The sequence below is a fragment of the Manis javanica genome, chromosome 1 (genome assembly GCF_040802235.1).
Source record: "Manis javanica isolate MJ-LG chromosome 1, MJ_LKY, whole genome shotgun sequence".
Classification (NCBI taxonomy): domain Eukaryota; kingdom Metazoa; phylum Chordata; class Mammalia; order Pholidota; family Manidae; genus Manis; species Manis javanica.
This window is the reverse complement of record NC_133156.1, coordinates 203,306,958-203,325,832: the sequence shown is the minus strand read 5'-3', so window position 1 is coordinate 203,325,832 and position 18,875 is coordinate 203,306,958. Positions and strand designations below refer to the sequence as shown.

At 35.3% G+C, this 18,875-nt stretch overlaps 1 protein-coding gene across 6 annotated transcripts in view; it reads left to right on the top strand.

The window, feature by feature from the left end:
- Positions 1-18,875, top strand: part of PPP1R21 (protein phosphatase 1 regulatory subunit 21) — a 68,898-nt gene that overhangs the window by 42,931 nt on the left and 7,092 nt on the right. For 5 of the 6 annotated variants that reach the window (XM_017675259.3, XM_017675260.3, XM_017675262.3 and 2 more), the window contains 6 exons: positions 1,047-1,199; positions 4,635-4,727; positions 7,699-7,941; positions 15,283-15,315; positions 16,467-16,583; positions 18,736-18,834. In XM_017675259.3, coding sequence (XP_017530748.2) covers positions 1,047-1,199; positions 4,635-4,727; positions 7,699-7,941; positions 15,283-15,315; positions 16,467-16,583; positions 18,736-18,834 — 738 coding nt within the window. Of the gene's footprint in view, positions 1-1,046; positions 1,200-4,634; positions 4,728-7,698; positions 7,942-15,282; positions 15,316-16,466; positions 16,584-18,735; positions 18,843-18,875 lie in introns of all 6 variants that reach the window. The other variant, XR_005062977.2, reaches the window with a different exon arrangement.

Genomic DNA, 18,875 nt, shown 5'->3' with positions numbered 1-18,875 from the left:
TTTAAATGACATAGGAAAATTGATCTGTAAAAGGATTTTGGAATGTCAGACTTTTCTGTAAGTTTGTCTCCCTTTTTCTCCTCCTCCTTACCTAATATTTAAAGCGAATGGATATATGGGTATGTGATTATCCATGTCATTTATAAGGAATGTACAGCTCAAGATTTTAGAGCCCTTATTTTCTTGAATACTATCTAACATAGAATTTCATTTAACATGGTAAAATATTAACAAAAAATACAACCTTTCAGACCACTAGTGATTGCTTACTTTTTGAGCAGTTTTGGCCAAGGTAGAATACTTTGTTTCACAAGTCACTTTTTCTTATTTATCAAAATAGGATATCCTTTATATCTAAGCCTTTAATTTTCTGACCAATAACCTTCTCAGATATTTTTATTTATATCATGATTTCAAAAGGCACTGTGGATTAAAAGTCTTGTCTCAGCAAAATTAGAGTCATGGATCTTTGCAGCTGCTTACATAGATTTAACAGGTGTTAAATATGTAAATGACAAGGGTCTACTGAATTTTTAGTCTTTTTCTTATTTATAATTCACAAATTAACTGAGTCAATTAAAATAAAAATAGAGATTTACAGAATTAAGTATAAGTAGAGATAACATATTCAAGATGCTTGTGTCATGTTGCATGTTGGGATGTGAAGTATTCAGAGTTAAAATATAAATAGAATGTATAAATCCAAACATGGATATTTTGAGTGCAATGGCAGAAATTAATGAGGTAAGTAGCTCATGAACATTGTCTATAGGACAAATCTGAATCAGTCCTGGTTTTTAGGAAGAAGAGAAATTGTCTAGGACACGTCACAAGTCTGGTCTCAGTTTTTATACTAGTATTGTCTTTTTATTATAAATCATTGTCCTAGGTATTCTCAAATAAATAAATGTGGACTTCTGAGCAGGTGTTGAAGTTTCATTTTCATTCTCAGCATCTTTAACTTTACTCTGAAAACTATTAGATATGTATATTAGATATATTATTGGAAAACAAAAAAATCTATCCTCTTGTCATGTTTCATTTAGATTGCATCTTTCTTCAGCAACAATGTGGAAAACTTCATTGCCTCCCTGAGCTATGGGCCTAAGGCAGCGAGTGGATTCATTAATCCTCTTTCAGCTGAATGCATGCTCCAGTACAAGAAAAAAGCTGCTGCCTATATGAAGGCTTTGAGAAAGGTTTGTGAGCTGCTAACATTTAAATCAGGGAAAGAATAAGGAATAATTCCAGAGAATGGCAAGAGTTTTTCCATAGTTCATATTGTTTAGATTCTACACAATTGGGGCACAGGTAGTTGGTGGGTGTTAGAGGTGGTCTTTGGGAAGGAGGAGGTAACAATGACCCAAACTTCAATTAATATATGAATACAATGCAGGATTGATATATACTATGTTCACAGTAGCTCGTAGAGTGTCTGGGATGAGGCAGCCATAAGCCAGTAAGTGTCACACTTCAGAAATCTTAAATTTATAGAAACAGAAAAAAAAAGGAAACACTCTTGTAATTTTTTTCTGAGTATAGTAAGAATTCATAGTCATTGCAAAAGAAATTAGAAGATACAGCAGTACATCCAGAAGAAAATTTAATGGTCACCCCAAATCCCACCACCCAAAGGTAGCTAGCTACTCTTCATGAGAGTGTAGCTGTATCTGAAAATGTTACTGCACAGGGGGGCTCACACAGGTACACTCACACACACACACACACACACAGTGTCTCTGGATACCTATACTGTTTTAGAATCTGGATTTTTCTTCTAAATGATTTGTGGGTATCTATATATGCTGCAAATATAAATCCCTATCATTTTTTTAAAATTTTCTTTTGGTATCATTAATCTACAATTACATGAAGAACATTATGTTTACTAGGCTCCCCCCTTCACCAAGTCCCCCCCACAACCCCCATTACAGTCACTGTCCATCAGCATAGTAGGATGTTGTAGAATCACTACTTGTCTTCTCTGTGTTGCACAGCCCTCCCCATGCCCCCTTCCCACATTATTATGTTAATCGTAATGCCCCCTTTCTTCCCCCCCTCCCCCCACCCTATCCCTCCCTTCCCACCCATCCTTCCCCAGTCCCTTTCCCTTTGGTAACTGTTAGGCCTTTTTTGGGTTCTGTGTAAATCCCTATCATTTTAATGCCTTTATAGTATTTCATCTGTAGTGTTTAAATCTAAACATGTGTAATAACTTAATGAACTAATCCATTGCTCTTGGATATTTAGGAGGTTTCCTGTTTCTCACTGTTACATGCAATGCTACAGTAGATATTCTTGTACATACAAGTTTGTGTATCTGTTTTTACCTTACCTTTTTTCTCATTTCTTTTTACTTCTTGTATACTTGTGCACTTACACAAGAATGATGCATAAACATATTCTTATATCACATTAGCACATTACAGGTAAATTACAATCCCTAATTCCAGTTTCTCTTCAGAGATAGTTACCAGTTTGGTTTGTAACCTGCTAGACTCTTCTGGAGCATTTATATCCATCTATATAAACCTATAGACAATATGCAATATATAGAATTTTCTTTAAAATTTATTTTAAATACTGCATAGAATTCTATAGTATGGATATTCTGTGGTTCTTTTAGGTATTCCCTTATTGGTTGGCATTTAGGTTGATTCCAGTTTTTTATGGTTATGGTAATACTGCAGTGGATAGTTTTGTAAATGCCTCCTGGAGCACGTGTGTGGAATATTGAGAAGTGTAGTGTTCTGGATTGTGTGGTTTACACATTTAAATTTTTAATATTTACTGCAATTGCCCTTAAGAGTGACTGTACTCCTAGCAATATAGGGCTATCTCCTTATATTTGTCCCGTTGTTTTAATTATATCTTTAAGATGAATTCCCCAAAATAGAATTGCTGGTTCAGAGTCTGTGAATGTTTCAACTTTTGACACATTTTTCCAGACTACACATCAGGAAGGTTACCTATTTATAGTTTACCAGCAATAGACGTTTAAATTTTTTTTTTTCTTCCTTTGAGAGGGCATCTCTCATATTTATTGATCATATGGTTGTTAACAACAATAAAATTCCATATAGGGGACTCAGTGCACAATCATTAATCAACCCCATGCCTAATTCTCAACAGTCTCCAATCTTCTGAAGCATAACGAACAAGTTTTTACATGGTGAACAAGTTCTTACATAATGAATAAGTTCTTACATGGTGAACAGTGCAAGGGCAGAATAGACGTTTAAATTTAACCAATAAATTGAATATTTGTCAATCTCAGAGATAAGAGGTTTCTTATTGTTATTTTGAATGCATTTTTTTGCTTATATTTAAAGTGAAACTCCCTTTATAGAGTTATCATTTGTATTTATTCTGTCAGTTCTCTGTTCGTTTACCTATTTTTAAGTAAATGTTTCTAATTAGGGTTGAAGGAGCTCCATATATATTAAGGATTTTAATCCTGTGTCTGTGTTAAAAGTATTTTTCCCCCAGTTTGTTGTAAAGTTTTTCCAAATTGGAGTTTTAATTTTTATATCATCAAACCAGTCTTTTTCTTTATGGTGGTGATTCTCAGCCAGGGTGATTCTAAGATTATAAATTACTCACCTAAATTTTTTCCATTTTTTTTGCAGTCTGAATTTTTAGATAGAAATGTTTACTCTATCTTGAATTTATTTATGTATCTAATAGTTATTTTTCTAAATTATTAGCTGGTTGGCCATGTACCATTTAACTAGTCTATCCTTTCACTGTTCACTTAGAAATGCAACATTTATCACATAGTACATTTTTGTATATGCTTTTGTCAGTTTCTAGAGTTTCTATCCTCTTCCTTCATCTGTCTATTTTTTTTTGTTTGTTTTTAGGAGTTTTATTGGGGGTTTAATTGGCATACAAAAACTGCACATAACTGAAGTATACAGTTCAATAGGTTTTGACATATGTCTACTCTCATAAAACCCCAATCAAGACAATGCCCCTTGTAATCCTCACCCGTACACCTGTGCCCCACTCCTCCCCTGATAGTCTCCTTTTTTTAAAAATTGAAGTATGGTTGACATACAGTATTATGTTAGTTTCAGGTGTTCAACATAGTGATTCAACATTATATGCCTTATAAAGTTATTACCACAATAAGATAAATCTGGCTACCATCTCTCACCATACAAAGCTATTATATATTAACTATATTCACTGTGCTGTACATTGTACATTTTATCCCCATACCTTATTTATATTGTAAGTGGAAGTTTGTGCCTTTTAATCTCCTTCCCCTATTTTGCCCATCCCTTCTGGCAACCACTAGATTGTTCTCTGTATCTATGAGTCTATTTCTGTTTTTGTTTTTGTTTTTTTTTTTTGGTTTTTTAGATTCCACATATAAGTGAAATCATGTGCTATTTGATACAAGTCCATTTGGTTTTTGTTAATGTATTTCATACTGAAATGATAAGTTCCTTTCAGTATTTTTCTTTAAAAAAAAAAAGTTCATTTTCACATGTGTTAAAGGGCGTTAGTCTGTGTTGGCATACATCTGACTTTATTATTGAATCCCATTTAGCGTTCTTATTTGAGTATATAGAATCAGGGAATTGATATGATCTTTTTCTTTAATTCTTATGATGCTTTTTTCATAGCCCCTCTTGGAGTCTGTGCCTTATGAAGAAGCTCTGGCAAACCGCCGGATCCTTCTCAGCTCTACTGAAAGTCGAGAAGGCCTTGCGCAACAGGTATGGCACCTAGGAAATCATGGTATTTGTTAAAGAGCATAAATGTTAGATCCCCTGGAGATGGTTTTTAATATACAAAGAACAATTTAAAAGGCTGTATAAGTAAACATGTATAATTATGTTTAACACATGCTAAAAAGCACCATATAATTCATTGAAAAACATTTGTTGATACTTTAAGTCATCTCGATTTAATTGGTGTTATAATTGCCACTGATATAGTATCAGAATACTTTCACCATGATGATTAAGTCTTTCTTTAGGCACTAGATTTATTTTCTTTAATTTAATTTTTTAAATGTACGTTTTTTTTTCCATTGAAGTGTAACTGATATACAATGTATTGGTTTCAGATGTACAACATAGTGATTTGACAATTATCTGCATTATTAAATGCTCATCACGATCTGTCAACATACAAAGATATTACAATATTATTGACTATGTCCCTTATGCTGTACTTAGATGTTGATTTAAATATCTGAAATAAGGCAGAAAAGGCTAGAGACTCAGTGAGTTATTTTTATTTTTAAATGAGCAGAATGAAAAATTTCCAGTAGTCACTGGTCAATTGAATTTGAAGGCTAGATGGAGGTGGGAGATAGTATCTTTATCAGAACTTGATATAAATTAATACCAGTTAGTTTTTGTCAGAGATTTATTCAACAGCTGGCTTACTTTTAGTTTTGGAAATATTTGTCTTAAAGAGAGTACAAATAAATTCACCTGAGACAATATTTTGTCTGTGCTTACCTTGCTGTCATTGAACACATATCACTTATCTTTCCTACATTCACGTGCTAGGGTATTGAAACTAAAAGTTCTGTCCACAGAATAAGTCCTGAAAACAAAATTTCTGAGACAAACAATAAAATGCGGAATTCCTTAAAAATTGAATTTTGGATTTTTTCTTAAATTTTATGTGAGGAAAGCAAGGCTCAAAGAAATTAAGCAGCTTTTACCCAAAGTTGCCAGTGAGTATGATTTTAGAGCTACTGCCTTTCCTCCTCTGTCATTGACCAGCTGCAGGCTGGTCAGATAAGCTCTCTGGGTGTCACTTCCTGCTCTCTGAAGTGAATATAGTATCTACCTTTCACGGTCTTGTAGGGATTAATGGAGCCAATGGGAGGCAGTGTGATGCCGTGAAAAGAATCAGACTTGTGAGCCAGACAGATGGGATCCCAGATCCTGGCTCTGTCCTTTGTTGCTTAGCAGGTGGTTGAGCTGCTGGGAGCTTTAGTTCTCTATGAGAGAAATGAGAACTGGAGGACTGTTAGGAGACTTCAGTGGGATAATGGCAGGAAAGTACTATGAACAGTATCTGGTGCATGGCAGTTGCTCAACCATGATAGTTTGTAAAGCATTTGGAATTCACTATAAGATTGCTTTTATTCTTATGTAATTCTCAAGCTTCTACTTGCCCTGAGAATTAGTTTTTTTAACTTATTTAAGTATACATACTTAAAGAAAAGTAGAGAAGTTATTAATACATATCCCAATGAATTTTCACAAGTAAACACAAGGAATGTAACCAGTACCTAGATAAAATTTTAAGTAAATTACAAAAAAAGAAAATTTCCTTATATAGGGTATACCTTTAAAAAATATGATTAGGACCTGAGACGTCTTCCTCACGTCCCTTTTCAGTTATTACTCTTCTCTCCCCTAAGTTAACTGTTACCCTGCTAACACCAAAGATTAGTTTTTGTTGTCTGAGACTGAACTTTTTATTAAATGAGATTATACAGTATATATTCTTTCAGGTCTGGCTTCTTTCGCTTAGCGTTATTTATGTAGTATTCATCCGTGTTAAGTAGTTGTGATCTGTCCGTTTTCATTGTTCTTTAGTGTTCTGTTGTGTGAATATACATTATCCATTCTTACTGCTCATGAGTTTTTTGGTAGTTTCAAGTGTTTAGCTATCATAGTGCTACTATGAACATTCTTGTACATGTCTTTTTGTAAACATGCGTGCATGTCTACTGGGTTATACTTAGAAGTAGAATTGCTGGGTCATAAAATATGATATGTTCAGCTTTAAAAGAGCCTGACAAGACTCACAGACTCCAAGAATGGACTAGTGGTTACCAAAGGGGAGGGCCAGGGGAGGGTGGGTAGGGATGGAGGGAGAAAGGGATCGAGGGGTATTATGATTGGTACACATGGTGTGGGGGGCGTCACTGGGAAAACAGTGTATCACAGATAAGATAAGTAGTGACTCTGTGGCATCTTATTATACTGATGGGCAGTGACTTCAGTGGGGTATGGGGGGTACTTGATAATGTAGGTGAATGTAGTAACCACAGTGTTTTTCATGTGAAACCTTCATAAGAGTGTATATCAATGATAGCTTAATAAAAATAAAATAAACTAAAAGAACCTGCCAAGTAGTTTTTCAAAGTGTTTGTCACAAATTCAGTCCTTCCAGCACTATTTAATAGCTCCAGTTTGCTCCACAAACATGCTTATCTTTGTATTTTCTGTCTTTTTAATTTTAATAATTCAGATGGTTTTGAATTTCTTTTCCTTGGTAAATAGTGACATTGAACACCTTTTTTATGCTTATAGTCTTGTTGAAGTGGCTATTCAAGTCCTTTTCCTCCCTTATTTCTCTATCAGGTTGTCTTTTTCTTACTGATTTATAGATGTTCTTTATACTGTGAACATTGGTGCTTTTTTGGACATGCTTTGTGGATATTTTCTTCCATTTTGTGGCTTTTTTTTTTTTTGTTCTCTTAGTGATGCCTTTTGATGAATAGGGATTTTTTATTTTACTATAGTTCATTTTCTCAATTTATGGTTGTTCTTTTCGTATCCTGTTCAATAAATCTTTCCCTATTCCAGGGTCAGCCTTTTTAAAAGTTTTCATCTCTGTGAGGTAGTTTTGGTTTACATTCTATATACTATATTTTTGACCTTAAAGTTCTGTCTGCATTGTCCTCTAAGGTGCAGAATTCTGTTGCTTTTCAAGGTTCAGCAGAGTTTGGAGAAGATTTCTAAACTGGAGCAGGAAAAAGAACATTGGATGTTGGAAGCACAATTAGCCAAAATCAAACTGGAGAAAGAAAACCAGCGAATTGCAGAAAAGCTGAAGAGTACAAGTAGCAGACAAGTGGTTGGGCTGGCCCTGGAAAATTCTGCTGTAGTGAGTGCTACGGGCCAGGAAGAAGCCGCAGCTAAGGCTGTGCTGGAGTCTGTCCCCAGCACCAGTCTGGTAAGTGTTGTCTTTCTTTTTAATCTTATAGGTAAGGATCAACCTAATATTTAGTGTCAACCATCTAAATTACATGTCAGTTTAAAATAGGTATAATTCTTGTGTTCTAGAAAAAGCAGGTTGGTAAGCAGGATACTTGTTTCAAATAACTACTCCATTAAATTTCCTTTGATCTTATGTGAGACTTCCCCATGGTGAGGGCTATATTCCTGGAAAAGATGTATAGTAAGTCAAGTTTAAGAAGATTCTGCTTTTCCATAGAAATATTTGTAATACAGGGTTTTATTACTGCTGAAAGGCTAAATGTCTAACCTTTTATAGAAATGACTACAAATACCATTTTTAACCAGTTATATGGTATATTCCCCAAAAGCATAAAGTTCTGTGACATTCATATAATACAGAAACCTGTCAGGTTAATTATATTCCATAAGGCAATTAATTATACTTCATAAGGCAGATTATATTGCAACTTTGTATTTCTTGCCTTATATTTAACTACAATGGTTTAGAAGGTGAAGAAACATTTCTACTAGGGTTACAGAATTCAAAGTTACTTCAAGATAAGTTTTCAAACTACAATATTCTACCCACTATCAAAAAAAATTTGAAAATCTAGGATAGGAGAAATCAGAAAAAAAAAAAAACCCTCGTAATAAGAAATACACCTCATTAGGAATACTTTTTACAAGCATTTCTTGGGGACCTTGAGCACTGGTGCTTTTCTTTTTTTAATATAAAGTATCGTTGATATACAATCTTATGTTGGTTTCAAATATACAACACAGTGGTTCAACAGTTACCCATACTATTATCCTCACCCCCTCTATTGTGGTTACTATCTATCAGCATAGTAAAATGTTAGAGAATCATTGACTATGTTTCTCCATGCTGTACCTCCATCCCCGTGACCACCTTTGTGTGATTGTGAATTATTGTGTCCCTTTATCCCCTTCATTATTCCATTTGCCGCCCACCCCAGTCTCTCCCCCTTGGTAACCACTAGTCACTTCTCAGAGTATGTGAGTCAAATACTATTTTATTCCATCTGTTTTGTTTTGTTTTTATGTTCACAAATAAGTGAAATCATGTGGTATTTCTCTTTTTCCACTTGGCTTATTTCACTAAGCATAATATCCTCTAGATCCATCCATGTTATTGCAAATGGCAGGATTTCTTTTCTTTTTATGGCTCAATGATATTCCATTGTGAATATGTACCACATCTTTATCCATTCTATTGACAGATGCTTGGGTTTGCTTCCACATCTTGGCTGTTGCAAATAGTGCAGTGATAAACATAGGGGTACATATATCTTTTTGAATCAGGGATTTTGTTTTTTTTGGGTAAATTACTAAGAGCACAATTACTGGGTCAAATGGTATTTCTATTTTTATATTTTTGTGGAACATCTATACTGCTTTCCACAGTGGTTGCACCAATTTGCATTCCCACCAACAGTGTAGGAGGGTTCCTGTTTCTCTGCATCTTCACCAGCATTTGTTGTTTCTTGTCTTCTGGATAGCAGCCATTCTAACTGGTGTGAGGTAATACCTCATTGAGGTTTTAATTTGCATTTCTCTCATGATTAGTTTTGTGGAAATCTTTTCATGTGCCTGTTGGCCATTTGTATTTCTTTGGAGAAATGTCTGTTCTAGTCCTCTGCCCATTTCTAATTGAGTTGTTTGTTTCTTGGGTGTTAAGGCATATGAGTTCTTTATTTATTTTGGATGTTAACCCTTATTGGATGAGTTGTTTACAAATATATTCTCCCACACTATAGTCTTGTTCTGCTGATGGTGTCCTTTGCTGTACAGAAGCTTTTTAGTTTGATATAGTCCCACTTGTTTACTTTTGATTTTGTTTCCCTTGCCTGAGGAGATGTGTCCAGGAAAAAACTATTCATGCTTATATTCAGGAGATTTTTGCTTATGTTTTTCTTCTAAGAGTTTTATGGTTTCTTGACTTACATTTGGGTCTTTGATCTATTTCAAATTTACTTTTGTATATGGAGTTAGACAATAATCCTGTTTTGTTCTTTCTTACATATTGCTGTCCAGTTTTGCCAACACCAGTTGTTGAAGAGGCTGTCTTTTTCCCATTGTATATTCATGGCTCCTTTAGTGTACATTAATTGACCACATATGCATGCATTTATATCTGGGCTGTCTATTCTGTTCCATTGATTGATGGGGCTATTCTTGTGCCAGTACCAAATTGTCTTGATTACCTTAGCTTTGTAATAGAGTTTGAAGTCAGGGAGTGTAATACCCCCAGCTTTGTTCTTCTTTCTCAGAATTGCTTTGGCTATTTGGGGTCTTTTGTGGTTCCATATGAACTTTAGAACTATTTGTTCTAGTTCATTGAAGAATGCCATTGGTAAGGGATTGCATTTGGGCAGGATGGCCATTTTGACAATATTAATTCTTCCTATTCATGAGCATGGGATAGATTTCATTTATTGGCGTCTTCTTTAATTTCTCTCATGAGTGTCTTATAATTTTCAGAGTATAGGTCTTTCTACTCCTTTGTTAGGTTTATTTCTAGGTATTTTATTCTTTTTGATGCAAGTGTGAATAGAGTTGTTTTCCTGATTTCTCTTTCTGCTAGTTTGTTGTTAGTATATAGGAATTAATAGTATATATATTTTGTATCCTGCAACTTTGCTGAATTGTTATTAGTTTTAATGGTTTTTTGGTGGATTCTTTAGGGTTTCCTGTGTATAATATATCATGTCATCTGCAAATAATGATGGTTTAATTTCTTCCTTACCAATTTGGATGCCTTTAAGCTCTTTATCTTGTCTGATTGCCATAGGGAGGACCTCCAGTACTGTTTTGAATAAAAATGGTGAGAGTGGGCATCCTTGTCTTGTTCCCCATCTTAGAGGAAAAGCTAAAAGCTTTTCACTGTTAAGTTTGATGTAGGCTGTGGGTTTGTCTTATGTTTGTTATGTTGAGGTACATAGGCTCTATACCCTTTTGTTGAGAGTTTTTATCATGAATGGATGATGAATTTTGTCAAATGCTTTTCAGTATCTATTGAGATGGTCATATGGTTTTTATCCTTTTTGTTGATGTCATGTATGATATTGATAGATTTATGGATTAAAAACTAATTTTTGTTGAGGATTTTTGCATGTATGTTCCTGAGGGATATTGGTCTATAATTTTCTTTATTTTGTGGTGTCTTTGTCTGGTTTTGTTATTAGAGTGATGCTGGTCTCATAGAATGAGTTTGTAAGTATTCCCCCCTCTTCTGCTTTTTGGAATACTTTAAGAAAGTTGTATATTGAGCTGTGGTGCTTTTTGAAGGCCCTGTCCTAAGACGTGTGACTTTACCCCTGTAGCTCACTGATGCTATAGAAGAGCAAGTGAAGGTCCTTCTCAGATTTACCTTGCATTCAATTCAAAGCATACCTGATAGTAACATATACAAATAAAATACACAAAATTTTCAAGATGTGTATAGATGTCCTTGCATCTTAGCAGTGTCAGAAGCTCAGTTTACTATTTATTTTGCTAGGTATGAATACTGGTATTAAGATTATTTTGGAGAATATCTTAATTTGTGGAGATAAAGACCAAGATACTACAGTGTAAGGTGTCACAAAGTTGCAATTTACTTTCAGATTGTTCAGAAAAATTATATATACACAGATAAATAAGGCAAATGTAACAAAATGTTAATTATTGAATGTAGATGGATATACAGATGTCTATTATATGTTTTTCCCCAACTTTCTGTGTGTTTGGAGTTTTTCATAGTAAAATATAGGGGGAAGAAAGAATTAGCATTTTTAGAAAAGCCAAAAACATAAACCAGACTTCTCAGAGTTTTGACTTACATGGATACCATGCTCACAGGATGATCCCTCTAGTTGCAAGTTGAGTCCCAGCCATAAATCCTCCACATTCCTCTTATAGGAGAAGCTGACTGCCTAGAGGGACATTCAGCAAACACAGCAGAATGTTGATACCTGTTCAGTTACCATTTGGGAAGGTGCAACACTGCCACCACTCATTATGGACTTCCCTTCAGTATCTGTCTCATTGATCAGGGAGGCTGTTCTCTAGCGTTCCTCCTCCCTTCTTCTATGTGTCCATTTCTCCCCACTTCCCTCACTTCCACTAGCAGTAGAGTTGGTGGAGGCTGGGTAGTAACTAAGACCAGACTAGACCAGGAAAGGCACTGATGACAATGATAGTGACTGGGAATTGATGCCAGGTGTGGTTCTGAGGATTTTTCAGTATGTTTACTCAGTCTTCACACACATTCTATGAGATTCAGTAGAAACTGTCATATCTCCATTTTATAGATGAGGAAACAGAGAAATAGAGAGGTAAAATAACTTAACTTGAAGTCACAGACTTGATGAGTGATGGAACTAAGATTCAAACCCAAGACATCTGGGTCTATGCATTGTCTTCTTAACCATCATGGCCTTGTGCTCTGATCAGTGTCAGAAAATAGGTCAGCTCATGTAAACCCTTTTGTTTACTGCTTGCCTTTCTAAAGTGCTGGAAGTTAGTAAAGCTGGTATATTTAAGTCATTAATGTCAGTTGCTGAAAGTTGAGGACTTTCTTTTTATTTAAACATTTTCAGTGGAAAGCATGATTTCCAGGAAGATTTCCAGGGACATTGGAAACCTTTCATACTGAGCACTATTGATAATGACTCTGGGTTTTGTGAGTTTGGAAGTTGTTCTTTCTTTAAGTAGTCTGTCTAGTTAGCCTGTCCGTGCATAACCTTGATTTCATCTATTCACTTTCTGTCTGCATCTCTTAAGGGCCTTTTTCCTCTCAGTCTTCTCTTAAGGTGCTACAGAGTAATTTTCCTGGAGTATATTACTGATTAGCCACCCTCTTGCTTCTAGACTTTTAGTGGTTCCCTGTTATCTCTGGAATATAATGCACTCATTTGGCATTCAGGGTCTGTGGATCCCTATTCCAGACTACCTTTGTAGTTCTCCCGTCTCCATTTCCTTGTACACTGCCAAGATGAGCTTTCTTCCCAGATAATGTTCCTTGCATTTTTACTTCTTTGTCTTTGTTCAAGCTCTTTCTTTTGCCTGGGTATCTGTTTATCCATAACTCCCATTACCTATATACTCAAATACTTCTGCCTTCCAACTCCTCTTTCATTCTCTTTGAGTTTCTTGAATTCAGACCTCTACCTATCATTTAAGGTACCTCATCCTCCATGAATCCCAGTATCAGGCATCATCTTTGATGGTCAGGATTAGAGAACCAAGACATGGTTGGCTTCCTTTCATTTTCACAGTCTTGTCTATGTAATGGAATATATTCCCCTCCCTTAGTTGCTTTCAATCTAATGGAATAGAGCTCAGCTAGACATCTGTACAGAGCGCTGTGGGGTCACAAAGAAGGTCCCTGGAGAACTCAGGGAGGCTATCACAAAAGAGGTAACATGAGTGGGTTTCATAAGAGAGCAGAAGGTAGGAGAAGAGTATTTCAGACTGAGAGAATGGTCTCCTCACTTAACCTTCCTTCCCTTCTTACTCTTTTTAACCCTATAGCACATCAATAGTTAAATGCTTATTGTGTTTCCTTAAAATACCTAGTATTATAATTTGAACATTCAGCCACCTGTTATTTATTGTAATAAAGATGTGGGTAACCTCAAGAAAGAAAAAGCAGAATAATACAAATTTCTGGGGTTTTTTTTGCTAGAGTTGAAAAGCATTGCTTAAATTCATAGAATTTTTAAATATGTATTTTGAATATACAAAAATGCATGGTGATTATAGATACTAAAAAATGTAGAAGAGTAAAAGAAGAAACAAAGTTGACATTCTCCTGAATACCCAAGCAATCATTGTTAACATTTTTTTCTACAAATTTCATGCATGGTTGAGATTATACTATGTAAAATTTCAAATCTTTTAGCATAAGTTAATACACAAGTATTTATCCTGTTATTAGAAACTCTGTATCAACTTAGTTATTGATTCCATAGTATACTATATAGAATGTATCTTAGTTTACCTATGATTGGATGTGGGTTATAATTTCTTCTATTTTAAATAATACCTCATTTTTAGGCATAAGATTCTATATCTCAGATGGTTTGTTTAAGGTACGCTCTCGGGGTTAGAATTAATTGGGTCAAAAGGCATGAATGTTTTCCAATTCCTTAATCTTTATTGCCAAATTATTTTCTAAAAGGAGTGTATCAGTTTATATTCTCATTAGCAGCATGTGAGAAAATTTCGAAATCACATATGCTGAAACTTTTCCTTTCATTTATGTAATACTATTCCTTTGTGGGGCTCTGTGCTATACCACGTTCTCAAACCATAGGCTGGGAGTAAGGGGATAAGTGTTTATAGCTTATTTTGCAAAATACAGCTATATTTGCATATATAAAATTAGATGGTTGCATGTTACCATGAATAGTTTTTAACTGAAAGAGAAAGACTAATTGCTATTCCTACTTAAGTGAGTAAAAAGTTACGCTCTTCTATTTTAAAAAAGTCTTATAAAAGATGCTTTTACAGCTAGGTGGGTATAACATTCATTAGCACACATTCAGTTGATACACTGCTGTCTATTCAGAGTAATACTCTGGAGAGTATTATTTAAAATCTGTAAAAACTGTTCATTGTGTCATTCTAAGTAACAAAATCCATCGAAACTGAATTTCCAATAGTTTCCTTAAGTTATTGTGCCCAAGCACATGCCCTTCCACTTTGAACAATAACCTGAAATCAGTATTCATGACTGTTTTTGAAACTGAATCCACAAAAATAAGCTTTAAAACACATGGCAGCACTTTAATATGTCTAAAACTACATTTTCTTTTTCATTAATTTAAATCTGAAATGAATATTTATGAATGAATGATATAACATTATCTGAAAAGTATATTTCTTTTTCCTCTTGAACTTTGAGCAGCGTGTTTATTATTTGTGTTTTCTGTTTGGATGTTTAGTTGTTATGGTCACTGTAAAACTGTCTTTACCCCTTCTTTGCTGCTGCTTTGGAAATAGGCATAGAAATGACAAGATGAGTCAAAAGTTGTTTTTCCTCTCTCTCTTCCCAGTTTGTTGGCTTTCAGTGTAAATGGCTAACAGTATTTTGATAATAGTGATGATCATTATCCTTCAGTACTTCATGTCACAAATGGTGAATGTGGTTGCTTCTTTGTAGGATATAGCTTCCCTGTAGTAAAAGACATGCCAGGGGTGATCTGGTACTTCACTCGCAGGGTGGTTTAAAACAGTATGAGCCAAGAAGGGAAGATATTACAGGTGTTTAAACTATTGTGTTTGAAGCGAAAACAATCTGTTCTAAAGATTTTTTCCCCTTATGTTCTAGATTGGGATTTTAACCAGGACATCTGACAATGAGGTAATGTGTGCTTAGCATCACGTTTGTTAGTAAATATCTGGTCTCATGTTTGTTGACCAAGTCTTGCAAAAGTCAGCTTTGTCTAATTGTTTTTTTCTCATAATTCTAGCAAAATGTGGACCTAGTGGTTACCCTCTCAGTTGATGGATCCATGTTGCTTTTCTTTCTGGTTCCATTTTAACTGTCACCAACAAATTAGAGCCTGTTTTTGTAATTGCCTGGTTGAATGACTTGACTTGGCAGTTTGCCAAGGTGTGGTGCACACTCTGCCATCAGCTCACTGGCATACTGTGGGAGGCTGAGAGCCGTTAACCCTCCCAATGAGCCAGCTGGGAAGATAAGACTTTTCAGGGCCTTGACAAGCAGTGTGTTTGCTAGTTCTTCCCAGCTTTTGAGTGAGTGAACCTGGGTTTGATTTGGTTTGTCGGATAGGTTTGTTCAATTGAGTCTTGAAATGTTATAAGATACAACTTCATAAATAACCATTCAAAGAACACTGAACTCATTCAGCTTACCTATCAGTATGGTGAGCTGGTAAATGTAGTTCAAATAGGTGGGTAAATACTTTTATATTCTCAGTGGTCTTACATTTTAGATAATCTTGAACTTCTGTATATATTTTTAAACTTTAATAGTATTTCATTGCTAGAGTAACTAGAAGAAATACTAGTCTGGACAAGGACCATAAATGTTCATTATAGCAATAGTTTAATTGGTTAGCATGTTTAAGAGCATTAGAGCTATCTTAAGATAATTTGGGGGGAAAAATGTTCAGATTTTAAGAAATCCAATAAATGTTCTCTTTTTCCCTTTCTTTTCCAATTAGAATAGGGCATAGGAGTCAGACAGATGGAGATTTGAAAGTCAGGTTTGTGGCTAATAAAAGCCAGATGGAGGGACATGGCCCCAGTGGTAGTGAGCTTAACAATACCTTACTTCTGCTATTTTCTTGAAGCCAAAACTTCATTCTGAGACAGAATGCTGAATAAAATGTATAATATACACTTACATGTCCCATCAGAAGTTCCTTTGAGGGGTAGGGAAACTATAATTCTCCATCAAATTTCAAATGAAATGTGCACGTTTTTTTTTTCTTAAGTAATGGCCATATTTTTTCTAGAACTGGAATTTGTTATATGTGCTCTATTTAGGTTACAGATGTGGAATCTCGTGAAGACTTAATTAAAAATCACTACATGGCAAGGATAGTGGAACTGACATCTCAACTGCAGCTGGCTGACAGTAAGTCAGTGCATTTTTATGCTGAGGTGAGTGGAGAGTTGATTAGGCTTGGTAGTTTTTTCCTAACCCCTTTAGAAATTAGGTCACTGTAAGAGAGAAGTCAGTGTCTGTGTGTCCATGTGTATTTGGTTGGAGTTCATATTGATTGGTCTATAGTCCAACCAAAAATCCTCATTTCAAAAAATATAGGACTGATATGTCATTTCTAAGTTACTGAAGGGTAGTTGAGAGACTTACAGGTAGCCTCTCCTATAGTCACATATGTTTTGAAGCATTCTCATTACAGATTACTTGTCTTCAAATAGGCAGATCAGAAGTCAAGGGATTTTCATATAGGGAAATTAAAAAGCAAAATATGCATTTAAAAAAATACTTTCCAATTTCTAAATTACAAATTGTGGAAATGAGTTTCTATAAATGATAAAATAGAACCTTTTTCAAACTTTAATAGATAGAAAATTTTACTTTCTATTACACATTCTTCTTCCCTAACCAAATAATTCATTTTCTTAAAAGGATTAGGAAAACACTCTGCAGGATAATGAATAAAATTATACATAATTCATTGATTAGAAGGGGAGAAAATGAAGAAAGTTCAGATATCAGTGAGTAGGAACAAGTGATAAGATAGTATAGTCATCACTCAACATACAAATACCTGTAAAGTCTCTGATTTAAAATTTTATCATAAAATATCAGTTGTAGATGTCAGATGGAGAATTACAATGCTTTGAATTGTTAAAGAAAGTTAAAAAGAAAGACAATACCCTTTATGGGACCCTGACTTTATTATCTCCTGTACTATGGAGATGGAGAGATTGAGAGGAGGCCAGTTGCAAAAGTGGAGAAGGGCTTTGCTTCTTTTTTTCTGCTAAAATAGCTGATGGCCTCGCTTAGTGTTGTTCACAGGCAGCTATTACATATCTATTCGATAAGTTGATCAATAGTGATGGTTTGTTGGGCTGTAGAAAATGGGGAGGACAACAGACTGGATGATTTACAACAGAGCTGCAGGAGTACTTCCCTCTGAGCCACAGAACATGTCCTTGTTTGGATCCCTGTTTTCTGAGTTGGTATCCCAGACCTGATTGTCATCTTCAAGAGGACCTGTGCCTTGAAAACACTTTTCCTTCTTTTTCAGGTTCAGTGCTGAGCACACAGTAAATGTTTGGTTAATAGAGGGTGGTTGATTTGGTTGGCTGAACTTCCCTGAAATTCTCTTGTGAGGAAAGAAATGAGTAACTGGGGAATTCCTATGGCTGTTTTATTTCTAAGGGATTTGCTTATCTTACTAAATGTCTTCAGCACAATTGTGATACACGATTTTTTTAATTGTCCTAGTTTTTCCTCGTCTGTAAACAGGAAGTGGTGACCTTCTGTATGACTTTACTGGAATGGTTAGTTTGAGCATTTGATGTCTATATTGAATTCAAATGTGTCTCAACAGATGCCCCTTGTTAGTCTCACGGCCTTATCAGAAAGTTTAGTGATCCTTCTAATGGCACACCCTCTTTGAATAATAGTGTGCAGTAGGATTTTTTCTTTTTTTCCTCTGGATATCTACTCTGTCTCTGGATAGCCTAGGCTTGGTAGAACCCCTCTGAAAGCAGCTGGGATCTTTACAGTCCTGCACTCATGGTTTTTTTCCATGTAGATAGAGCATAATCCGTAGCGTAGGACTGCAAAGCCTTTATTGCTCCCATAATGTGGTCTCTAATGGGGGACTCTATGTAAGATTCATATTGCATGGTCAGATGCCATCAATAACTTTTGAAATAACTGCTTCCCTTCTTATCTTGTGTGAGTATAAATGAATCCTGGGTAAATATAAAAGCTTCTTATGCCTTTTTGTAACCACTGGTCATCAGGCTAGAGGTAGGAAAAAAAACAATGATGGGTTTGAGTTAATGGGCTTTTTTTTTTTTCATTATTAAAATGAAAAGACTGGGGACCACATCCTCTTTATGTGTGTTATGGTGTGTGGGAGAAGGCCTGTAGGTATTCAACAGATATTTGTGGAAGGAAGGGAGGGAAGGAGGAGGGAAGGAAGAAGAAAGGGATAGAGGGAGGGAGGGAGGACTTTTGGATTTGGGGATTACTTTCTTGTAACCTTCTCTGAAGTAAAATTGATTGTGGAAAATGCTCTCCAGAAAAATGGAATCTTTTCTGATTTAACAGTGCCGAGCACTCTCTAAAAGACTAGCCTTGGCTGAAAAGTCTAAAGAGGCACTGACAGAAGAGATGGAAGTAGCCAGTCAGAACGTCAGCAGACTTCAGGTGAGCTTGTAAGTGTTACCTAAGCAGTTGTAGTGTTTTTT